Raw genomic sequence first — 19,875 nt, 5'->3', positions numbered from 1 at the left:
CATTATACCATACAGAAGCCAGAAAACATTATACCATACAGAAACCAGAAAACATTATTCCATACAGAAAACCAGAAAACATTATTCCATACAGAAACCAGAAAACATTATACCATACAGAAACCAGAAAACATTATACCATACAGAAACCAGAAATCATTATACTATACAGAAACCAGGAAACATTATACCATACAGAAACCTGAAAAAGTGAAAATAACAATATTTTATGTTGCCAGGTGATGGTCTTGAGGTGTAAGTGCGTAGCGAAAAATCGACAAAGGATTCAGCAAAAGTGTTAGCACTCAAATAAAAAAGGCCAATAATGGGCAAAAAATCACGTTTTTCAGGTGGCAGGCGAAACACAGGGCAAAAAAAGAAAATATTTTTGATTTTTCTTAGTTTCATATATATCTATTCTAAAGAAAAAGCGCACCTCTAAACAATTTTACCCGCCCCCCCCCCTCCCTCTGTATTTTCATAAAGAAATACACAATTTTGACTGATTAACCAATAACCATATTCCAAGTGACGTCTAGTTTACCCAAAATAGACTGTGGGGGGGGGGGGATCACAGGCAGTCACAGTGACCCCCCTCTCTATTTCCTTACTGTGATACAAATATATAACATGTGATACATGTTTGGAAAGCCTTGGGCTTCACATTAATAATCTGTAAAAAAAATAGCAAATTAGTAAAATTTTAGATATTTAGTGCAAAAAGTATGCGAACTATTTGAAATTATACTTTTTTTGAAAGCCTTTGGCCCAGCGAATACAAATATGCAAAACTATTTGCAAAATTTTCAAAACCAAAATTACTTCAAGAAAAACTAAAATTGTGCAAATTCCCTTTGATGGCGTCTGTGCAAAAATCGACGCAAAATTACTTTGCGGAAATAGTGCCGGTAAAACTATTTGCTTTAAAGCAACATCAAATACTTGATGCTTTAATGTCGTCTTTCTATTCACCAGTTTTAATGGTCTCACTGCACGGCGTACTCCCTTGAAGGTCAATGTGATCAAAGTTAAAATTATCCCCTCCTATATAATGTGGAATCATTATTTCCACAATTTTTACGTTTGATCTTTTCTTTTTTTGAAACCTTAATCACTATTTTCTTATCTTATAAGATTTTTTTTAAGCTTCGGGGTGGATTACTTTCACACAAAAAAAAAATGTTCATAAAAATTTGAAACTTTTCAGATTGAAGAATTAAAATATTTTTTGGAATAAATACATAGGTAATTATGAATCCCTGTAAATAATTTAGAGATAATGCGCCTGGAAGATGTTTAATTGAACTATTAGTAATCAATTCTCAAGCAATAACACATCCGTAAGTGCAGAAGAGCGGTTTTTAGTTTATTTTTTTTATCAGCAAGTACAGAAAAGCGTTTTTAATGAATTTTTATCATCAAGTGCACATAATGTATTTTATCAGCAACGAGCGTTTTTAATGTATTTTTATCAGCAAATGCAAAAGCGCGTTTTTGATGTATTTTATCAGTAAGTGTAAAAGAGAATTTTATATATTTTATCAGCAAGTATAGAAGAGCGTTTTTAATGTATTTTTATCAGCAAATGCAAAAGCGCGTTTTTGATGTATTTTATCAGATTTTATCAGACAGACAAACAAAGGTTACTGCTTCTAGATATATAACGAATAATTCTCTATGCCTATTTGTTTATTTGTTTGTCCGATCATAGCTCATGATCATAGCTTTTACGATTTGCCTTAAATTTTTATTTGGGAACTTGGTAAAACCACGGGAATGTTCTTTGTTTGGTGTAACAATTTTCAGTTGAGTGTGTTGACTTTTATACAGAGTTTCCCACAAAAGGATGAGAATTAAGAATTTCAGAGAAACCAAAGTACGTTATTTAAGGCCGAATTTAAAGAATTTGAGCCGCTGCTTAAATTTAAGCCATGGCTCAAATGTGGTTGGTTCCGCTTAAAATTGTATAAAATTTTTCAGGATTTAAGCCGGCGCTCACTTGAAACAGGTTTTTGGGAGATTTGAGAGGCGGCTTACATTCATTAAATTCGGACACTGTTCACTTATATATATTATTCCCTGCAACTAAAAACTTGTTTTTTTTCTTTGCTAAATCATTACCCGTAAAAAGATTATATTCAAGACAGAAGATTTAATTTAACCACGGAATTGTCAAATTTAAAAACTTTCAAGTCGTCTTTTCAGTCTCATCCTTTGTTAGTTCCAAAGCCATGTATATGTATATGTATAGATGGTCTCATTTTGTATCAATTTATAGACAATATTTTTACATTTAATGTAAGGTAGTTGAACTGAGTATGCAGTGTAGTGGAAAGCTTCTGAAAACGTATCCACCCCCAAACCAGGAGTTTTGAACGTAGAATTTGCGCTCAAACTCAGGATTTACAGATCTTTAAAAAGTTCAAATGAATCCTAAAGAAGCTTTCCACAATACTGCATACTCAGTTCAACTACCTTAAATGGCCAGTCTGTCCCTTTAAATGTTTTTGAAATGCTTATTAGAAAAAATGGCCGAGCATAAAATCCTGGAGGAAACACAGAGTTATATTGAGAAGATGGAAGCTGTTGAACAGGACAGGTTGGGTTCTCCTTTACAATTCAAATTTTCATCTAATAAAATTTTTTATAGCACCGGATCCAAATTTAACTTAGTAGCATCATTCTTTAAATTTTGTTGACTTTGATGTATTTCCTAGAGTGAGTGAAAAGGAACTGAGTTTTTGCCACAAACTCTGATTTTCCAATCCCAATATTTTTGTATATTTTTGATGGTGTAAATCTTTGATATTTTAAGCTTAGATTTGCTCTAACAGAATTCATAGTTTGAAATATCTAACGCCTACTACATTTTATTGCAGAGATGCAGGAATTTGTGACAGAGACTCAATTCCTTTTGACTGATTTATTTCTAAATTTGGGTCATAAACATTTCCAATTATAAAAAACAAGTGCAAAAGCCATGGCGAATATTTAAAAGAAAATTTGTAAATGCAAGATAAGATTTGGCTTTTTCTTCAAACTTCAATTTTAAAATTTCTGCTTTTATCATCTACTTTATTTATTTATGAATTGAATCAGAAATTCCATAATTTTGGTCGCCATTGAAAACGACTTTAGTTATTTGCAGAAGATAACCAATTACGAAATTAGCTCGCTTTTTAATAAGTTTTAGTTACGTCATACTTATACCTATGGATAAAAATCATTAATGAGATAAGAACTTGAAAATTAATTCATTAATGATTGATTGAAACTTTAATTAAAAGTTACTCAACTTTGATTAGAGATTAATGAAAAGTAAAATGTGTACGGATAGCTAAAATTGTATAAAGTAAAAATAGGGATGGGGCCATTTTCACTTTTCTGAAACACGAACTGATCGTTTTATAAACGACGAGGAAAGGCCAGAAATGAAACGATCGTTTTAAACAAATTGTTTTGAAAAATCCAAACCCGAACTAAAAACGATAGTTTTTGTCGGTTTAAAAGGTAACTCCCAACCCTATCTGTAGATTTACTAATCATACCTAGTTCAACTACTTCTTGTTATTTATTAATTCTAACCTCAGGAAGGAGAGTGGAGGTTCTACTACCCTTGATGTACAATCTGAGGTCAATATTGTAGTTGATCAATACGAGGTAAATATATTTTTAACATTAAACTCAAAAAAGAACAATCAATTTGTTCGTATAATACAAAACTACTGAAAGCATTTCGAAATGGTGAACATTTTGTTCGAAATTATGAGCAGACTGTTGGTGATATCTCACAAATTTTATATCACTAACAAGATATTCGTGAGTTCAGTATAAAAAACATTCATTAAGGAATTAACTTAAACCGCCTGTTCACTGTAAGCTTAGCTTCAAGTTTTCCTCCATGCAAAGATGGCAATGCCCGATTCACAACGGTACCCTTGATACCTTTATCAAATCAATAATGTGGAATATATTCTCGCTTTTTTAGGTTTAAATGTATTTATTTCTAGTAATTATTATATATTTTCCTGCAGTTTTCTTTTTTAGTAGAGAAATCACAATTGATTGAATATAATCAGTTTTTAAAATTATAATCAATGCTATCTAATTCAAACATAATCAGTTTTTAAAATTATAATCAATGCTATCTAATTCAAATATAATCAGTTTTTAAAATTATAATCAATGCTATCTAATTCAAACATAATCAGTTTTTAAAATTATAATCAATGCTATCTAATTCAAACATAATCAGACAAAGTTCTTAAGGGTATCGTTGTGAATCGGGCACTGCCATCTTTGCATGAAAGCTCACTTAAAATTACGCTTACAGTCCCTTTAATTAGGAACCTGTGCCTGACTCTGTCTGCTATACTGTTAAAGCTGGAGAAGTTCTTGAGGATGAAGCTGAGGCTGCTGGTGTAGAGGTAGAGATGAGAACGTTCTCGACATTTTTACAATTTGTTTATTCATGGTTCGCTGACGGTTCATTTCGTTCGTTAATTTTTTGTTCGTTCTTTTTGATTTTCGTTTATATAATGTGTCATAGTTAATTTGAATTCACGTTAGTCCAAAGTGAAATCGCTCATCAACTAACGATTTTAAAATTTTTAATGATTCGTTAATTTCTAGATTTTCTTCATTTGTTTACAAAATTTGTATTTGTTGACGAAACGATGCCTAGCTCTTTGTAAAGGAGCTTGCTGCTGATGTGACAGATGCTCTTGTTCTCACCGTTGATGCTGGAGAGGTGATAGCTGAAGAGATTATTCAACCTGTCCTGGAGAATGATGTTGTGGAAGAAATCCATAATCTTGTGGCAAGTGAGATTAAAGCTGACACAGAAGCATTGGAAGATGTAAAGGATGCTACTGCAATTACTGAAGATGCTGCAGCTGCCGAAGATGCTTTAGCTACTGATGCTGCAGAAAAGGTAGTTTTTATTCCGTTCTAAAAGTATCCTAGCTTTTAAGGTAATAATAACTCAATTTTATTTTAGCTTTTATTTAAAAGTTTTGCCCTTTTGACAACGATAACGTTTTAACCTTTTTGTCTAGTCAAAAATGTCGCGATATTCTTTTATTCTATTTGATCTGCTAATTCATTGGTTTTTAATTGAATGTTGTACTTATGCATGAGATTCAGTAAGAAATTTAGCACGTTTTTTCCAGACGATGATATCTTTCTCATTCTTACTCAGATTAAAGTTTAAACGTTGTCGTTGTGAATCTGACATGTAGCTTTGTAAATGGAGGGCCATATAAAATTATTTAAATGTTCTTTGATTATCCTCATAGACATCAATGATTCACAAGAAAATAACTCCCCGTTTAAGGTAATATTGTAATTGAACAAATCCGAGGGATTATCTAGCTTCCCTCTTTTTAAGTTCACCAAGCATTTATCTAAACAAACGATGCCAGGGACTAAACTTAATGAATTTGAGCTAGGTTGCTAAATAACCGACCCCCTGTTCAAATCCTGAATCACCGATTCAAAGGCGGTTCTCTTTATTTTTTTTAAATTCAGTCACAGGATACTAAAAAATCACAATTTTTTATAGTTTTGTTTAAAGTTCTATAGTTTCAAAAACAGGATCCCATATAATCTGCCAGTTTTTTTCTACCGACTGCTGGTAAGATAAGAGATTAAGCAGAACCTCTTAGCTTCCAATCCACTATACTTAAAGGGACTATACGCGTAATTTCAGGTGACCCTCCGTGCAAAAGATGGCAACACTCGATTTACAATGATACCATAGAAACTTTTATCTGATCAATAATGCGAATGATATTGTCATTTTTGTAGAATTAAAAGTGTTTAATTTTGATAATTCCTATACGTTTTCCTACAGTAGAAGTGCGCATGTTACTTTTGTGGAGAAACCACAAATGAAAATAATCCTTAAAAACCTGATGAGGGTACCGTTGTAAATTGTACATTGTCATCTTTGAATAGAGATCGGAGGGTTACTTAAATTTACGCTTACAATCCCTTTAATTGAAAATAATCCTTAAAACCCTTGTTAGAATACCGCGTTTTGCATTGTACGTTGTCATCTTTGAATAGAGATTGGAGGTTTACTTAAATTTACGCTTACAATCCCTTTAAATAATATAATATATTTCTGTAATTTCCAATTTTCTAAAAGTTGATTGAAGTCTCAAGTTTTGTGTCGAACAGTGTCACATGACTTTTTCCTCTTTTAAGATGATAACGCTGTTTGTTTAAATATCTCTCAGCAAAGAAAATATTTTCATCTTTCAACATTTTAAACAAATGCCAAGTTTATCTAAACTAAAGGGATTGTTAACGGTATTTTTATTGGTTCATGAAATGAAGATTGAAATCATTGATTAATTTTAAACCATTAACTGAACAAAATGATGTTGGTGTGAACAGGAATTGGACAAATCAAGGCCATTTTTAAGCTCTACTTTGTTAAAAAAAACCCAGAGACTTTCAAGACCATCAAATTTGGTAAAATCTAAGCGAAGTGATTCGTACCCCCCCCCTTAAATTTCTTAAAAACCTCGCATGACTATCTATCTATCCTAACCTTACCCGACCTGGAAAAGTATAATCAGGCGAGGTTTTTAAAAGATATGAGAGAAGTCGGGCATAACATCCATAGCAATACTTACCCTATATGTTTGGATACAAACCGAAGTGTGAAGAAGAAAACAGTTTTTTGCCTTTATTATGAAATGTCAAAAGGATTGTAATTTGTAATTGAATTGTTACTGAAAATGTGCCCTGAATGAATTTGAGCTGCGTCGCTTAACTACAAACTGTCGGTTCAAAGTCAAAGATTAAGGAAATATTTGAATTGGTGATTCAAATTTGAACCAGCGAGGCGGCAGTAGGCAGTTTAGGTTCAATAAATTTGGTTCCTTCTCTATGAACATTTACAAATTATATCTGTTGAAACAAATAATATCTACAGAATTAAAAGCGACATTTCTGAAGGAAAATAAGGATAAATTACGAGATTCATTCCACAGTGCTGGCTCTCACTATCCCCATTATGTTTGTAAAGAAATGATTGATGAAAATTTCAAGAACAAATAGTTAATAAACATCACGCTTTAAAGGGACCGTTCACTTATTTGGGTAATTTCAGGGTAAACTAAACAGCCTATCAGCTATTCATCGGTAATAGTCTTACTTTTTAAAGACATCTGTGGCCGGAGAAAAAGCCGATTTTTCGTTCAGAATTTGAGCGCAAAGGGACGGTCCCTTTCTATACACACAATTTGATGTTTTTTTCAGTAACAACAGCCCAATAAAATTTAAAATCGTTCTCTAGGAAATTACCACAAAATCGTTCACTAGGACCGACCGCCTTTATATTTGTGTGTTTATATATTTCATTTTTTATTATAAATAGTTGACATTCAATTGAACTGGCATTTAAGCTGGGTAAATTCCTTGAATAACTTTTATTATCATTTTATCATTTGAATTAATATGTACAACATTCTAATAGTAAACGAAAATGTATTCAGGAGGAGTTTCAAGTGGGAGATGAGGTATTGGCAATGTGGAAGTGTGTGCCATATAGGGCCACTATTTTAAGGTAACGCATAAACATTGATATACCATCCTTTCATTGTATATAACGATCCCCTTCCTGGATATTACCATCCCCTCCCTTGGATGGGCGTACATTCAGGAATTATGGGGGGGGGGCTTTAAAAATTTGTATTTTAAGGGGGTGTGGGCACAGCAACTGTTGGTGCCTAAAAAAAACCTGTAAAAAAGATATCTCTGACCCAGGGGAGTTGGGGTAAGCCCTCATAGCCCCCCAGCCTTTTTAGGGTTAAATACGGTTAGCATAGTAAAGAGTACGGAGCAAGAAAACTCATCACTGCCATGGCTTATAACAGTTTTCAGCTGTTCTCTGTGAATAATTAACAATTAATATTCCTTGTCAGGGAAACCTTGAAATGCATATATGTGATTATTTTGCCGGTTGAGGAATCTTGCAATATATTTTTAATTGTTCATCCCCCCCCCCCGCTCCTCCAAAACGGTCGTTTCCCGCACGTATAAACCATATTTAAGGGAGTTTTCGCGAAAACTGAAAGGGGGTATAGGCTTAATGCGATAAAAAAGCGCTTTTGGTCGCTACTAATCTTATAACTTCCATCTGTTGCGTCTATAAGGAGATAATTGTTTTAACGACTCACACCGAATAACATAGTGTCCATACAAATTCGGAAAGATGCAACATTCAACTCGGATCGTAAACAAATCAATTTAATTCCAAACAAATCCATCAGATATTACAAACAGTAGTCATCGATTAATTTTCGACGCATTCGTATATTATAGTTCATATTTCATTATATTTTTGATTTTGTTTTTTAAACTAATATGTCGCTAGCGCTGGATTTTCGAACATTACTGGAAAAAATGAAAATGTCGTCTTCATTATTAAAAATCCTCGAAACAGGAATAAATGTTTTCAAAAGTAACTCTCAGATCATGAAAAATACAAAATATTATGAAATATCAACTATTTCGAATGCGTCGAAAAATAATCGATGACTATTGTTTGTAATATCTGAATGATTTGTTTGGAATTAAATTGATTTGTTAACGATCCCAGTTGAATGTTGCATCTTTCTGAATTTGTATGGACACTACGTTCTTCGGTATTAGTCGTTTTTATCAATTTTCTCCTTGTAGATAGAAGTAAGATTAGTATCAATCAAAAGCGCTTTTTTATCGCATTAACCCTATACCCCCTTTCATTTTTCGCGAACACTCCCTTTAAGAAACAAAAAATCAAGTTTTAAATTCATGGATCATGGTTGGGTCGGATATATCAAGTTGATGAAGGATGGATCAGGGTTGGGTCAGATATATCAAAATGATGAAGGATGGATCAGGGTTGGGTCGGATATATCAAGTTGATGAAGGATGGATCAGGGTTGGGTCGGATATATNATGATTTTAACTCTACTGATGTTTCTATTGTATTAGTAATATTTTATGATAAATATATGCTTTATTAGAGAGTACGCTAAGATTCCTAATGAGAGAGTGAACGGAGCGTATGTCATATATTTTCTATTATTATTTAGTTTACCCCATCAGTAAAATGTTCATTCCAGCTTTATTAATGTTGTAAAACGGCCGGACATGTTGAACGAAAAAATATTTACTAAAGAAATTAATAGACGCGTTGTGCATGAAACTACTAATGGTTTTCATTATTTAACATGACTAGAGTTTATCAATGATACAAAATCTACTTATTTTCAAATCAAATCTAGACTAATTGTATGCTGAGAACGACGTTGTTGTCACCTGTACCTAAGTTTAGTAATGAAAGTCGTGCCGGTACAAAGTTTTTGTTTCAATTGTCATGACGGTACAGAATAAATCTCAGAAGTTGTGTACAGTACGAGGCAGACCGAATGCTTAGTGGAGGGTGGGTCATAAGAAACTTTTATGTTAATTACCAAATTATCAAAATTTAATGCTTTTATCCTTCTCGGATACTAAACGAACACTTATGCATCTTTTCTTGTTTACAAATTCTCCAAGTGAGAACTTGTTTCAATATTTATGCAGAGTATACGCTACTGCAATTAACTTTCCTTGCATTATAACCTTGCCCCTCTCCATGTTTACACTACTCTGAATAATGAGTACTGACTAACAGAGGACCTGCAAAGAACAATTGTTTATTTATAGACGAATGTTTTTCTTACTATATTCAGGATTGTTGGACGACGAATCTTATTGTGAGAAATAATAATAATTTCGATCATTGTTTCAAAATTTGTGTCTAACTAACAATCCAATATTACAAAAATTTTAACTTATTTAAATTAAAATTTAGGACCATCTTGCCCGTTTTCACTTCAAGGATCGCATAGCAGCGGAGCTACCTACCAAGAAAACATACATTTGCCACTTCGAGGGATGTGAAAATATATTTTCGGTTAAATTTGATTTACAAAAAATGGGGGCTTATCAAGTCGCTGTGTCGTTTCTCGCATTTTACGTGAAAATTCCAAATATATATAATGGAACAATTTCTTTCAAGATTCTTAAACTCGTAAATTAATAAATTTTGTAAATATTAAAATAATACATCTCCCTATGGGGCTGGGATGTACTACTAGATGTTCCACACGTTTTAGTGAGAAATATTTAGGAACAATCATCCCTAACTAAAAGTATTGGAATCCGTCTTACGCTTTTATTTTACATTTCATTTTTTTAATCCCGTGATTATAAATCAATATATTTATATGAATTTGAATATCAAAGGTTGTATACAATTTTATAATTACTATTTGCATTCGACAATCAAACAGAGTCCCAGCGATTAAGATAATATTTTGTTAGTTTTTAGAGTTCTTCTTTCTCGCATTTACCATTTGTTGAAGCCTGTAATTTTTCTTCCTTTATCTGACAGAAAAATATTATTATTCTTAGCTCTATGTTGTATTAAGTATTTACTGTAGTTTAGTTCTGCATTTATTTTTACCGCATTTATTCTGCTAGTTATATTTTAGATCTCTCATCAGTTTTAAACNTACCATTTGTTGAAGCCTGTAATTTTTCTTCCTTTATCTGACAGAAAAATATTATTATTCTTAGCTCTATGTTGTATTAAGTATTTACTGTAGTTTAGTTCTGCATTTATTTTTTTATCGCATTTATTCTGCTAGTTATATTTTAGATCTCTCATCAGTTTTAAACTAGATAAATATTATAAATGTTTCTCTTCATCACTTGTAACGTTTTTATTTTTTAATTTGCTTAAACATTTAGGGGTTTTAAAATCAAATTAGTTTTAAAAACACATTTGAGGTTGAAATCATCATTAACAAATGAAAATACAAACCCGATTATAGACAAACTTTGATTTTAGCTCCAATCTTATTTGCTTAAAGTAATTAGCATTCTTATTTTTGTCTTATTCTACTGCACCTATCTGGGGTTTACACTATTGAATCTTAGAGAATTAAGAGTTATTCTGATGTCATCCTTTGCACTATGTAACCATTATGATTCAGAAGCACAAATTTGTATAAATTATGCATAAACTGTCATTATTGTGGCATTAAATGTAAATTCGTCAATATTTTCATTTAATTTATAATCAACGTGAAGCTTTTAACCTTGATTAAGTTTTCTAAAATAGGTTTATCCCGGAGAAATCTAAAAAGAATCCGTCCGACCAAATACGATATTAGTTCTGTAATTGGCCCAGTTTACACAGATAACTTCACGGGATAGTTGTTAAATCAACTTTAAACTGAACACGTGCAATTTTTCAAAGAAATTTTAATTTTGTAATTATAAAATAGTCAAATATATATGTTAACATTATATTTTTTTTAACGCTCCTAGAATACAGAATACATAAATTTATAGTTTTGAATGAATAAAGAAATGATTGATGCATAATTTTGATTTAAATTATTTATAATTATTACTGAATATAAAGTTTTCCTTTAGAAAGAGATTGCTAATTAAGTTTTTGGTGACCGCTTAATGAAACAAAATCAATTCCATTATATATTTGTTCAGTAATGTAAGAATCTGATACACATTTTTAATTGGTCTGTGGCGGAGCAAAGGTTCTGTGGTAATAATTATACTACTTTTACAATACAGTTAAAATGATAACCGACACTTCAGAATGTAAAACATTCTAAGCTGTTCAAAAATGTTGTTATATTATTTATGAAATGAACTGCTGTAGCGAACAAAATGAATATATATACATAGCGATTTTCATTTGTATTATTGACATATTTCAGATACACAACACGGCACACATTAATTGCACATAGTTTTCTTTATTAAGCTGTTTAAATATATCGTACTTTAATTGTACAAGTTCACAAAATTAAATACTGTTTTCTTTTGGTTTCTCAAATAATTTTGTACCCATAGGGGCCAATTCGGATGTTTTTGCATTAAAGAATTAGTAACATATCCTGTCGAACTAGGAGAACTGGTTAACATATCCTGTAGATACAGGAGAACCAGTTACATATTCTGTAGATATAGGAGAACCAGTAAGATATCCTGTAGATACTGGAGAAGTATTAACATATCCTGTAGATATAGGAGAACCAGTAAAATATCCTATAGATACAGAAGAACCAGTAACATATCCTGTAGATATAGGAGGACTAGTAATATATCCATTAGATACAGGAGAACTAGTTCATCCATAAACCTTCCCTGGACTGCACCAAATGGACAATTACAGTTTTATTGACCAATTAAAGGTTGTGGGGTCTCCCCACACCTTTCTCTCCATTTGAATTAAAAAACACTTCTCCACCTCCTTTACTGGAGAAACTGGAGGTTGAATTTCTTCTCCTTTCCTCAGAGATGGGTGGAGTACCTGAAATGTTAAGAATACAATCAGAATGACAATTGAGGATCGACATGATCAACGTGAAACATTATGTTTTGTATAATTATTTTTTAATTAAATGTAAAGTTAAAAAATGAAATATATATATATATATTTACATATATAGAAAAATAGCGAAAATAAATAAATAGTCATGTATATGCGTGAACAGTTTTAAAAAGCTTCATATAATCATTTTATTAAAAACTAAATATCTGCAACATTAAATTAACAGAAAGTGAAGAATACGATACTTTATGAATTCTTTCAATAAATGGTTTATTTAGGGTTTAACTGTATAAAAAGTTGCACCAATTTTTAAGACCGGATCGAATTCGACTTTGAAACATCGTAACGCCTTGTGTTTTGATTTTCATCACAAACTCACATTATACTATTTTTTGTCCTGCAAACACGTCCATTTCTAAAGCACTTGTTTTTAGCATGCGTTTTAAGAAAAGTTAAATTTTGCCTGAGAGCTTTTGATCAGTGTGAATTATGACGATTGTTCAGAATATGAAAAGATAAATAAACAAAATATCAACTAACTTTTCATGCAGCTAGGTCTACAATCTAGATTCTACATAAATGAAGAAAAACATTTATTTTATTCTCATAATCATTCAGGGCATTCTTTTAGATAGAGCGTAATTATTACTATCCCTTTGAAAGCCTCTGCCCGGTTGATTTCATTAAAACGCATGACGAAAATGCGATAGCCAAAAAACTGGACAACATGCTATTTTTTCGGTCAATTTTTTAATATACCAAAGGAACTGAAATCTAGAATTAAACTTAAATTTTGGAATCCATATATCATTGTAATCTGATATTGCAGTAAACCTTAGAATTTTGATATTCCAAACTATGGATTCTGCTAGATCAAAAAGTTAGAGACGAAACATGAAGTCTTTACGTCATCCATGGGTGCAAACATACATGGTGAGTAAAAAATGGGATTATCCATGTTTTGAAATTTATTTACAACATTTTTGATTTGTTAGGCATAAATAAAATAAAATGTGATCAAAAATCAAACATATTTTTGAAACATTAAAAAAACGTGGAACCAAATAAAAAAAAATTAAATGTTTGAAAAACTATTGGGAAAATGCTTGTTATATTGTTTTTCAAAATTTTATAAGAGATTCATAAAAAAATTGAATGAGACATAACAAAAAATCCGCAAAAATTCAGAGTAGAAATTAGGCGTGGGGTGAAGGTTGCAGGAGGGGGGGATAGAAAAAAATCCTAAGAATGCGCGAATACCAGATAATATTTCTTTAATTCTCTCTCTCTATGACAGCTTGCCCTGACAGCTTGCTTCTATATAATTGAAGATTGATAGTACGGGTTATGAATCTGATACAAAAAAGGTTGGATATTTGATACGAATGTTAATATTTGATTTTAATTTAATACGAATGTTAATGATTGATATTTATTTGGATATAGTGTTAATGGTTGATATTATGACTGTGATACAGGTTGCATTTTTGATACGAATGTTAATGTTATGTTAATGATTGATATTATGACTGTGATACAGGTTGCATTTTTGATACGAATGTTAATGTTATCCTATCTGTAAATGAAAGTTAATGATTGGATTTTTGATACGAATGTTAATGTTAATGCTTATCTCATCTGGATACAAATGTTAAAGATGGATACGAATGTTATGAATTTGATATAGGTTGGGTTTGATTGTTTATCTCATCTGGATACAAATGTTAAAGATGGATACGAATGTTATGAATTTGATATAGGTTGGGTTTGATTGTTTATCTCATCAGGATACAAATGTTAAAGATGGATACGAATGTTATGAATTTGATATAGGTTGGGTTTGATTGTTTATCTCATCAGGATACAAATGTTAGGGATTGATACGAATGTTATGAATTTGATATAGGTTGGGTTTGATTGTTCATCTCATCAGGAAACAAATGTTAAAGATGGATCTCATTCATTCAAAACTATAAATTTATGTATTTTATATTCTCAGAGCGTTAAAAACAATATCATGTTAACATATATATTTGACTATTTTTTAATTACAAAATTAAAATTTCTTTGGAAATTTACACGTGTTCATTTTAAAGTTGATTTAACAGCTATCTCCTAGGTATCTGTGTGAAATGGGCCAATTACAGAACTAATATCGTATTTGGTCGGACGGATTCTTTATTAGATTTCTCCGGGATAAATCTCGATCTAGAAAACTTAATCAAGGTTCAAGGATTCACGTTCGGGAGATTCTTGCATTTACAGTTTTATAGACCAATTAAAGGTTGTGGGGTCTCCCCACACTTTTCTCTCCATTGGATTCGAAGATTTTGCCATTTCCTTTACTGGAGAAACTGCAGGTTCAATTTCTTGTCCTATCATCAGAGCTGGGTGGAGTACCTGTAATGATAAGAATACAATCAGAAGGGCAACTGAGGATCGACATGATCAACGTGAAACATTATGTTTTGTTTAATTATTTTTTAATTAAATGTAAAGTTAAAAAATGAAATATATATATATAATTACATATATAGAAAAACTTTTCTAAAAGTGGGAATGTATATATAAATTAGGCTTGTAAAAATGGTTGAACCGATTGTGCCCAAATTATGTGTGGGACATAACGTGACCACAGGGAATGAAAGATAAAAATTTTAAAAACTGTGTTTTTAATTTTGTAAAAAAAAAATTTTAATTCTTAAGAATCAGCGATTTTTATTTTGAAAAATCCTTAAAATTAATTTCTTCTTTGTTTTCAAATGTAAACAAAAAGAACATGTTCACAATTTAAATAGAAGATGGGTGCGAAGCGCAGTGAATTTCTAGTATTTATTATTTAACATTTCTATAAGATAATTACATGAGAGTGAAATAATGACCTGTACTTTAGTATTATTAAGTTTAATTTACTTTTATCTTTTAGTGTAAGAATTAATTTATTTCAATTTACACAGGGAAGTGTTTGGTGGCTCAAATGTTGTTTATTACAGGACGAATTCCATTTATTTTCATTTATATGATTTAATTTGATGGTTACAAGTTAATACAATAATTAACTTTAAATTTGTGGATTTAAAGGATTTCTAAACTATTGCGGAGTGTAATATGAAAATATATATGTATTGATTTTATCGTAGGTTAAGCCATAAAAGCTGAAATAAAAAAGTTGATAAAAATGTGTGGTTTGAAATTTAATTAGAGATGCTTGAAGTATTGAGCTTATTTTTGCGGGGCAGCCTCTCATTACTTACACCAACTGTAAATTTATTTTTTATTTCTAAATGTTGATCCTCAAAGTTTTTGTAATCCCGTAAATTTAAACAATTTTTAAGTATGAATTTTTGATATGCCTCTTCTTCGTATATTTTGGTTTAAATATCATAAATTATTTCTTCCTAATTTGTTTTGTTGATGTATGCATTGAGACATGTTTTTAATAATATTTAAATAAAACAAAAATATGGTAAAATTGAAAATCTATGTTCGTGCAATATGATTAATTAAAAAATTTTAAATATTGAGGTAATCTTTGGCTTCCTCTAAAATAAGACTGTTCCTTAATTATAATAAAAAATATAATAAACTAAATATTATATTGTTCATTGCATTTTTATGCTTTTGTTACACTATTATTTTTAATATGATCTTATCTTATTACCAACGTCATATTCTATGCATTTAAGTCAGTCACTCAAAGTCTTTTGTCCTATACCTTTATTATAGTTAAGCATATACATCTTTATACTTCAATATTCACTCAGTTCTTATCAATAGATATACCTTCTGATATCCTTGCTCTTGGAATCTTTGATCCCTAATTTCCCTCTCTTTCTTAGATAAAGGTTTAGCATACATTTCCCTAATAAAAATTTGGAAATATTTAATACATATGCTTAGACTATTTTTTTTTAAAAAAGGATATTTCTTCCTCCCTTTACAATTCCCATTTATCAATTTTAGTAGTATTGGAGTGCCAATTATTGGGTTGTGGTTTTGTGTAAAATATCACTTAATTATAAATTACTATGTATAAATTTAATAATTTTTGCTTCTCGTTTTTCTCATTAAAGGGAGTGGTCGGCTATGTAAGGTAGTTGAATTCAGTATGTAGTATTGTGGACTAATGTTTTAGGAATCATTTAACTTTTAAAACGTTTTAAATATCTGTAATTAATGAAAATGAGTTTGAGCATAAAATCTTAGTTCAAAATCGTCATCGACGGTGGATATGTTTTTAGCTTACTTTTTTTAAATTATTAAACAACGACGGTAAATAATATAGTAATATTTTAGAATGTACTAATTGGATGTTTGGGAACATATTTGAATTAGAAAAAAATATCAATAAATGAATGTAAGAATTAATTTATTTCGTTTTCATCATTATTATGAATTTATTAATTTCTATCATTTGGTTCGCATATTTTTTTTTAACTCCTCAAATGTCGTTTTTTACAAAAATTTCAGAAAATTGCCAGCAAATTTACAGCAAATCAGTGTGAATATTGAGAGATGACGAAATTAAAACTTTAATGAAATTATTTATTTTTTTAATGATAACAGTCAATTTTTTATTTTCTCAACCTGTTTTCATCAAATATTTTGTTTATTCTAGTATTTTATGGCATTTTTTTATTGTTAATTAATAATTTCAAAAATAAAATATCTGAAAACGTATACACCCAAACCTACGAGTTTTGCAATTAATCAAATTAATCATAAAGAATTTGCCCACAATACTGCAAATTCATTTTATCTACCATTCATAGCCAGTCACTCCTTTTAAGTTGCAAAGTTTCTTTGCCAACATATTAAAATTTAAAAAACTTTATTACTAATTTCTTTGAATGTTTTTAATGTTTTCACAGTTTTGGACATTTGTTCCAGTTTTGTGAATCATGATTATTGTAAGATTTTTAATAAAATTAATTAAGTGACGAAAAATACGCAACTTCATATTCTTTTTTTAAATAAATTATCTTAATTCTATCCAGTTTTTGCTTTATTTGTCTAAAATGGTTTCTATGAATTTGGTATTAACAATTTAGATACGGGAGTGTGATACATGTCCCTAGTCAGACTTTTCAAGGCATGATCACCAAAAAAATCAAAGTTTAATGGTTACAGTGTAAGGAAGGATTTTTAAAAAGTAAAAAAATTAAATGTGCACGCCGTTTTTAACAAACAACTCAAGGGGGACAGCCCCCCCCCCCCCAATGTTCATAGGGTTAACGTCTTTATAAACGTTCATACCTCCGGCTCTTAGCAGGAAACCTTATTCTCTGTTTCCGATAGAGTTTGGATTTCCCAGGAAGAGGTTCTCTTTTTCCTTCCTCTGTTCGCCAGCGTCTATTATATATTAATTATTACACTGTTTAAGTTCCATTCTCTTTTCTAAAAAAATCTTAGAATGACGTGGAATGTTTTTTATCATTTGTTTGCTTCTGAAATACACTTTTCTTTAAAGTTTTTAAAGTAAATAAGGCTTTTTATTTGGTTATTTTCACTTTTATATGTTAAGCATTCTTAGCATGTCATATTTTTAAATACTAATTCGGTAGGCAAAGTGCAATTTTGTTTCAATTTAAGTTTCTGGGTAATTTATTTCAAAGCAATGGTGTTGAAAATATTAGAATTTAATCAAAAGTGTTGATAACTGACAAAATCACTACCAAAAACGGTTTTTAACAATAAATTTTAGTGAGTAAACTGTCTTTTGGCTACATTAAGCAATGTACAACATATTTCCCAACCCCCCAACCCCCACCCATTGCCAAATATTGATAATTTACGCGGTATTCAATCATATCTTTCTAAATTCATATTTCTATGTTCTCACTTTGAATTTTAAAAAGAAATAGTAAACTAACTTTTAAATCAACTAAAAAATTTAAATAAAACAAATAATATTAAAAATGAATGGTTCTCCCAGAGTTAATATTACTATCTACCTTATTTCTTCGTTTCCAATAGTTAATCCTCTCCAGTTATTTACTTCACCAGTTCCTACAACGTGTCAAATTAACAACATATTAGAACAATATTAGTTTGCAATTTTTTATTATTTTTTAGTTGAGTTCATTGCAAAGGGTACAGATACATATTTTTCTCTATTATGAATTATGAATATTTGGCAGGTTACAAGTAATTATGGAAAATACTTTTTTGTTCCTAATTTTAATATATTATTACAATTGATATAAATCTTGATGTATATTTTAAACAACGAATTAAATGCAGATGATCTATACATTGTCATATTTATTTGTCAGCAAGATTTACAGTGACCATCATTGCAAAAATTTCTATGTGTAAAATACAAAAGTTCCTTGATACCTTAATCTTACAAAATGTGGAACATTTATCATTAGAAAAGTGTTACTAATAGTTTAATAATTGATTCAATACTTAAAACGTTACATTTGTGCGAGTTTCAGTTACAAAGAAGCCAAAAATTTACATGAATATTTTCAACATTTCTATTAGTGCCGTTTTTATTAAAAAGTGTACTCTTAAATTTTAAGATGTTGATTAATATAAATGTACAACGTAATTAGAAGTTCTGCGATCATATTACAATTACATGCCCTTCAATCACTTATTCATGCGACATAGGGAAAACATTACACTCATTTATTTCACAAAAAAAAAATGCCGCGAAATTATTCGTAATTACTGTCTTAACATTTATCATTTCATTAAATGAATGTCTTTAGATCATGTTTTTAAATCATAACCTTTAAGGAGAAAAAATATCGTTCATCTTTATATTACGGATTATTCGATGAAAATATACATAAATCTAATCAAACTATACTTTAACTTTGTTTAATTTTTTTTTGCAACTTTTGTTAAATATTTAAAAATTATGTTTGTAAAAATCATATTTTTTTCAACATTTGTCATTAAAAAGTATTTTTTTCGGCATGCAAATATTTTCTCTTAATACTTCGATCTTCTCATTTGAATTATCGTATTCCTTAGAATAAGGTAGCAATGTTTTAAAGAGATTGTTAAAAGTTATTATAAATCATTAAATAAATAAACTTTTTTTACTTATATATTTCAAGACGCACATTCCGTGGTAATTGAGTTCTTCTTCAGACATGTCATCCTTAATTATAACAGTAAAAGATAAAAGGATCAAAATTTACATATCATATCATGTACTTGATGTTACTTTAACTATTGTATTAATTCTATCTATAATGATTCACAAAAACAATTATATATAATGTTTCCCTTTACATTTTCTATGAAAATTAAAATTGTATTCTTTTTTCATGACATGTTACCTGATCTTTTGTAGTCAGAAAGAAGAAATCTCCACGGGGATATGATTGTCTGAATTCTTTCCTACAAGAAAGGAATTGAGTCTTTGCCACCAACTCTGGGTTTCTAAACCTTTTATCTTTAGTACGTCGTAGACCTTAGATATTTCAAACTAGGAATTCTGTTGGCTG

The 19,875-nt window shown here is 30.2% G+C and overlaps 2 protein-coding genes across 2 annotated transcripts; one reads left to right on the top strand and one right to left on the bottom strand.

Annotated features, from left to right (window-relative positions):
- The first annotated feature begins 1,318 nt into the window (after nt 1-1,318).
- On the top strand, nt 1,319-10,163 carry LOC111700500 (uncharacterized). The gene is made up of 6 exons (XM_023471432.1): nt 1,319-1,340; nt 2,524-2,599; nt 3,591-3,660; nt 4,347-4,427; nt 4,697-4,933; nt 9,857-10,163. Exons 2-6 carry the CDS (start codon nt 2,529-2,531, stop codon nt 10,082-10,084), a joined length of 687 nt encoding a protein of 228 aa, XP_023327200.1. The 5' UTR covers nt 1,319-1,340; nt 2,524-2,528; the 3' UTR covers nt 10,085-10,163.
- Nucleotides 10,164-11,761: 1,598 nt separating this feature from the next.
- Nucleotides 11,762-19,818, bottom strand: LOC111700499 (uncharacterized). Its single transcript, XM_023471431.1, has 6 exons — nt 19,708-19,818; nt 19,469-19,526; nt 18,364-18,418; nt 17,666-17,761; nt 16,193-16,271; nt 11,762-12,388 (listed from the first exon to the last, which is right to left on the bottom strand). The coding sequence occupies exons 2-6, from the start codon at nt 19,518-19,520 to the stop codon at nt 12,245-12,247; spliced, it is 426 nt and encodes a 141-aa protein (XP_023327199.1). The 5' UTR covers nt 19,521-19,526; nt 19,708-19,818; the 3' UTR covers nt 11,762-12,244.
- Between the last annotated feature and the right edge of the window lie 57 nt (nt 19,819-19,875).

The sequence above is a fragment of the Eurytemora carolleeae genome, unplaced genomic scaffold (assembly GCF_000591075.1).
Source record: "Eurytemora carolleeae unplaced genomic scaffold, Eaff_2.0 scaffold394, whole genome shotgun sequence".
In the NCBI taxonomy this organism is placed as follows: Eukaryota; Metazoa; Arthropoda; class Copepoda; order Calanoida; family Temoridae; genus Eurytemora; species Eurytemora carolleeae.
The sequence above is the reverse complement of the archived record's forward strand: the minus strand, read 5'-3'. Positions and strand labels throughout refer to the sequence as shown.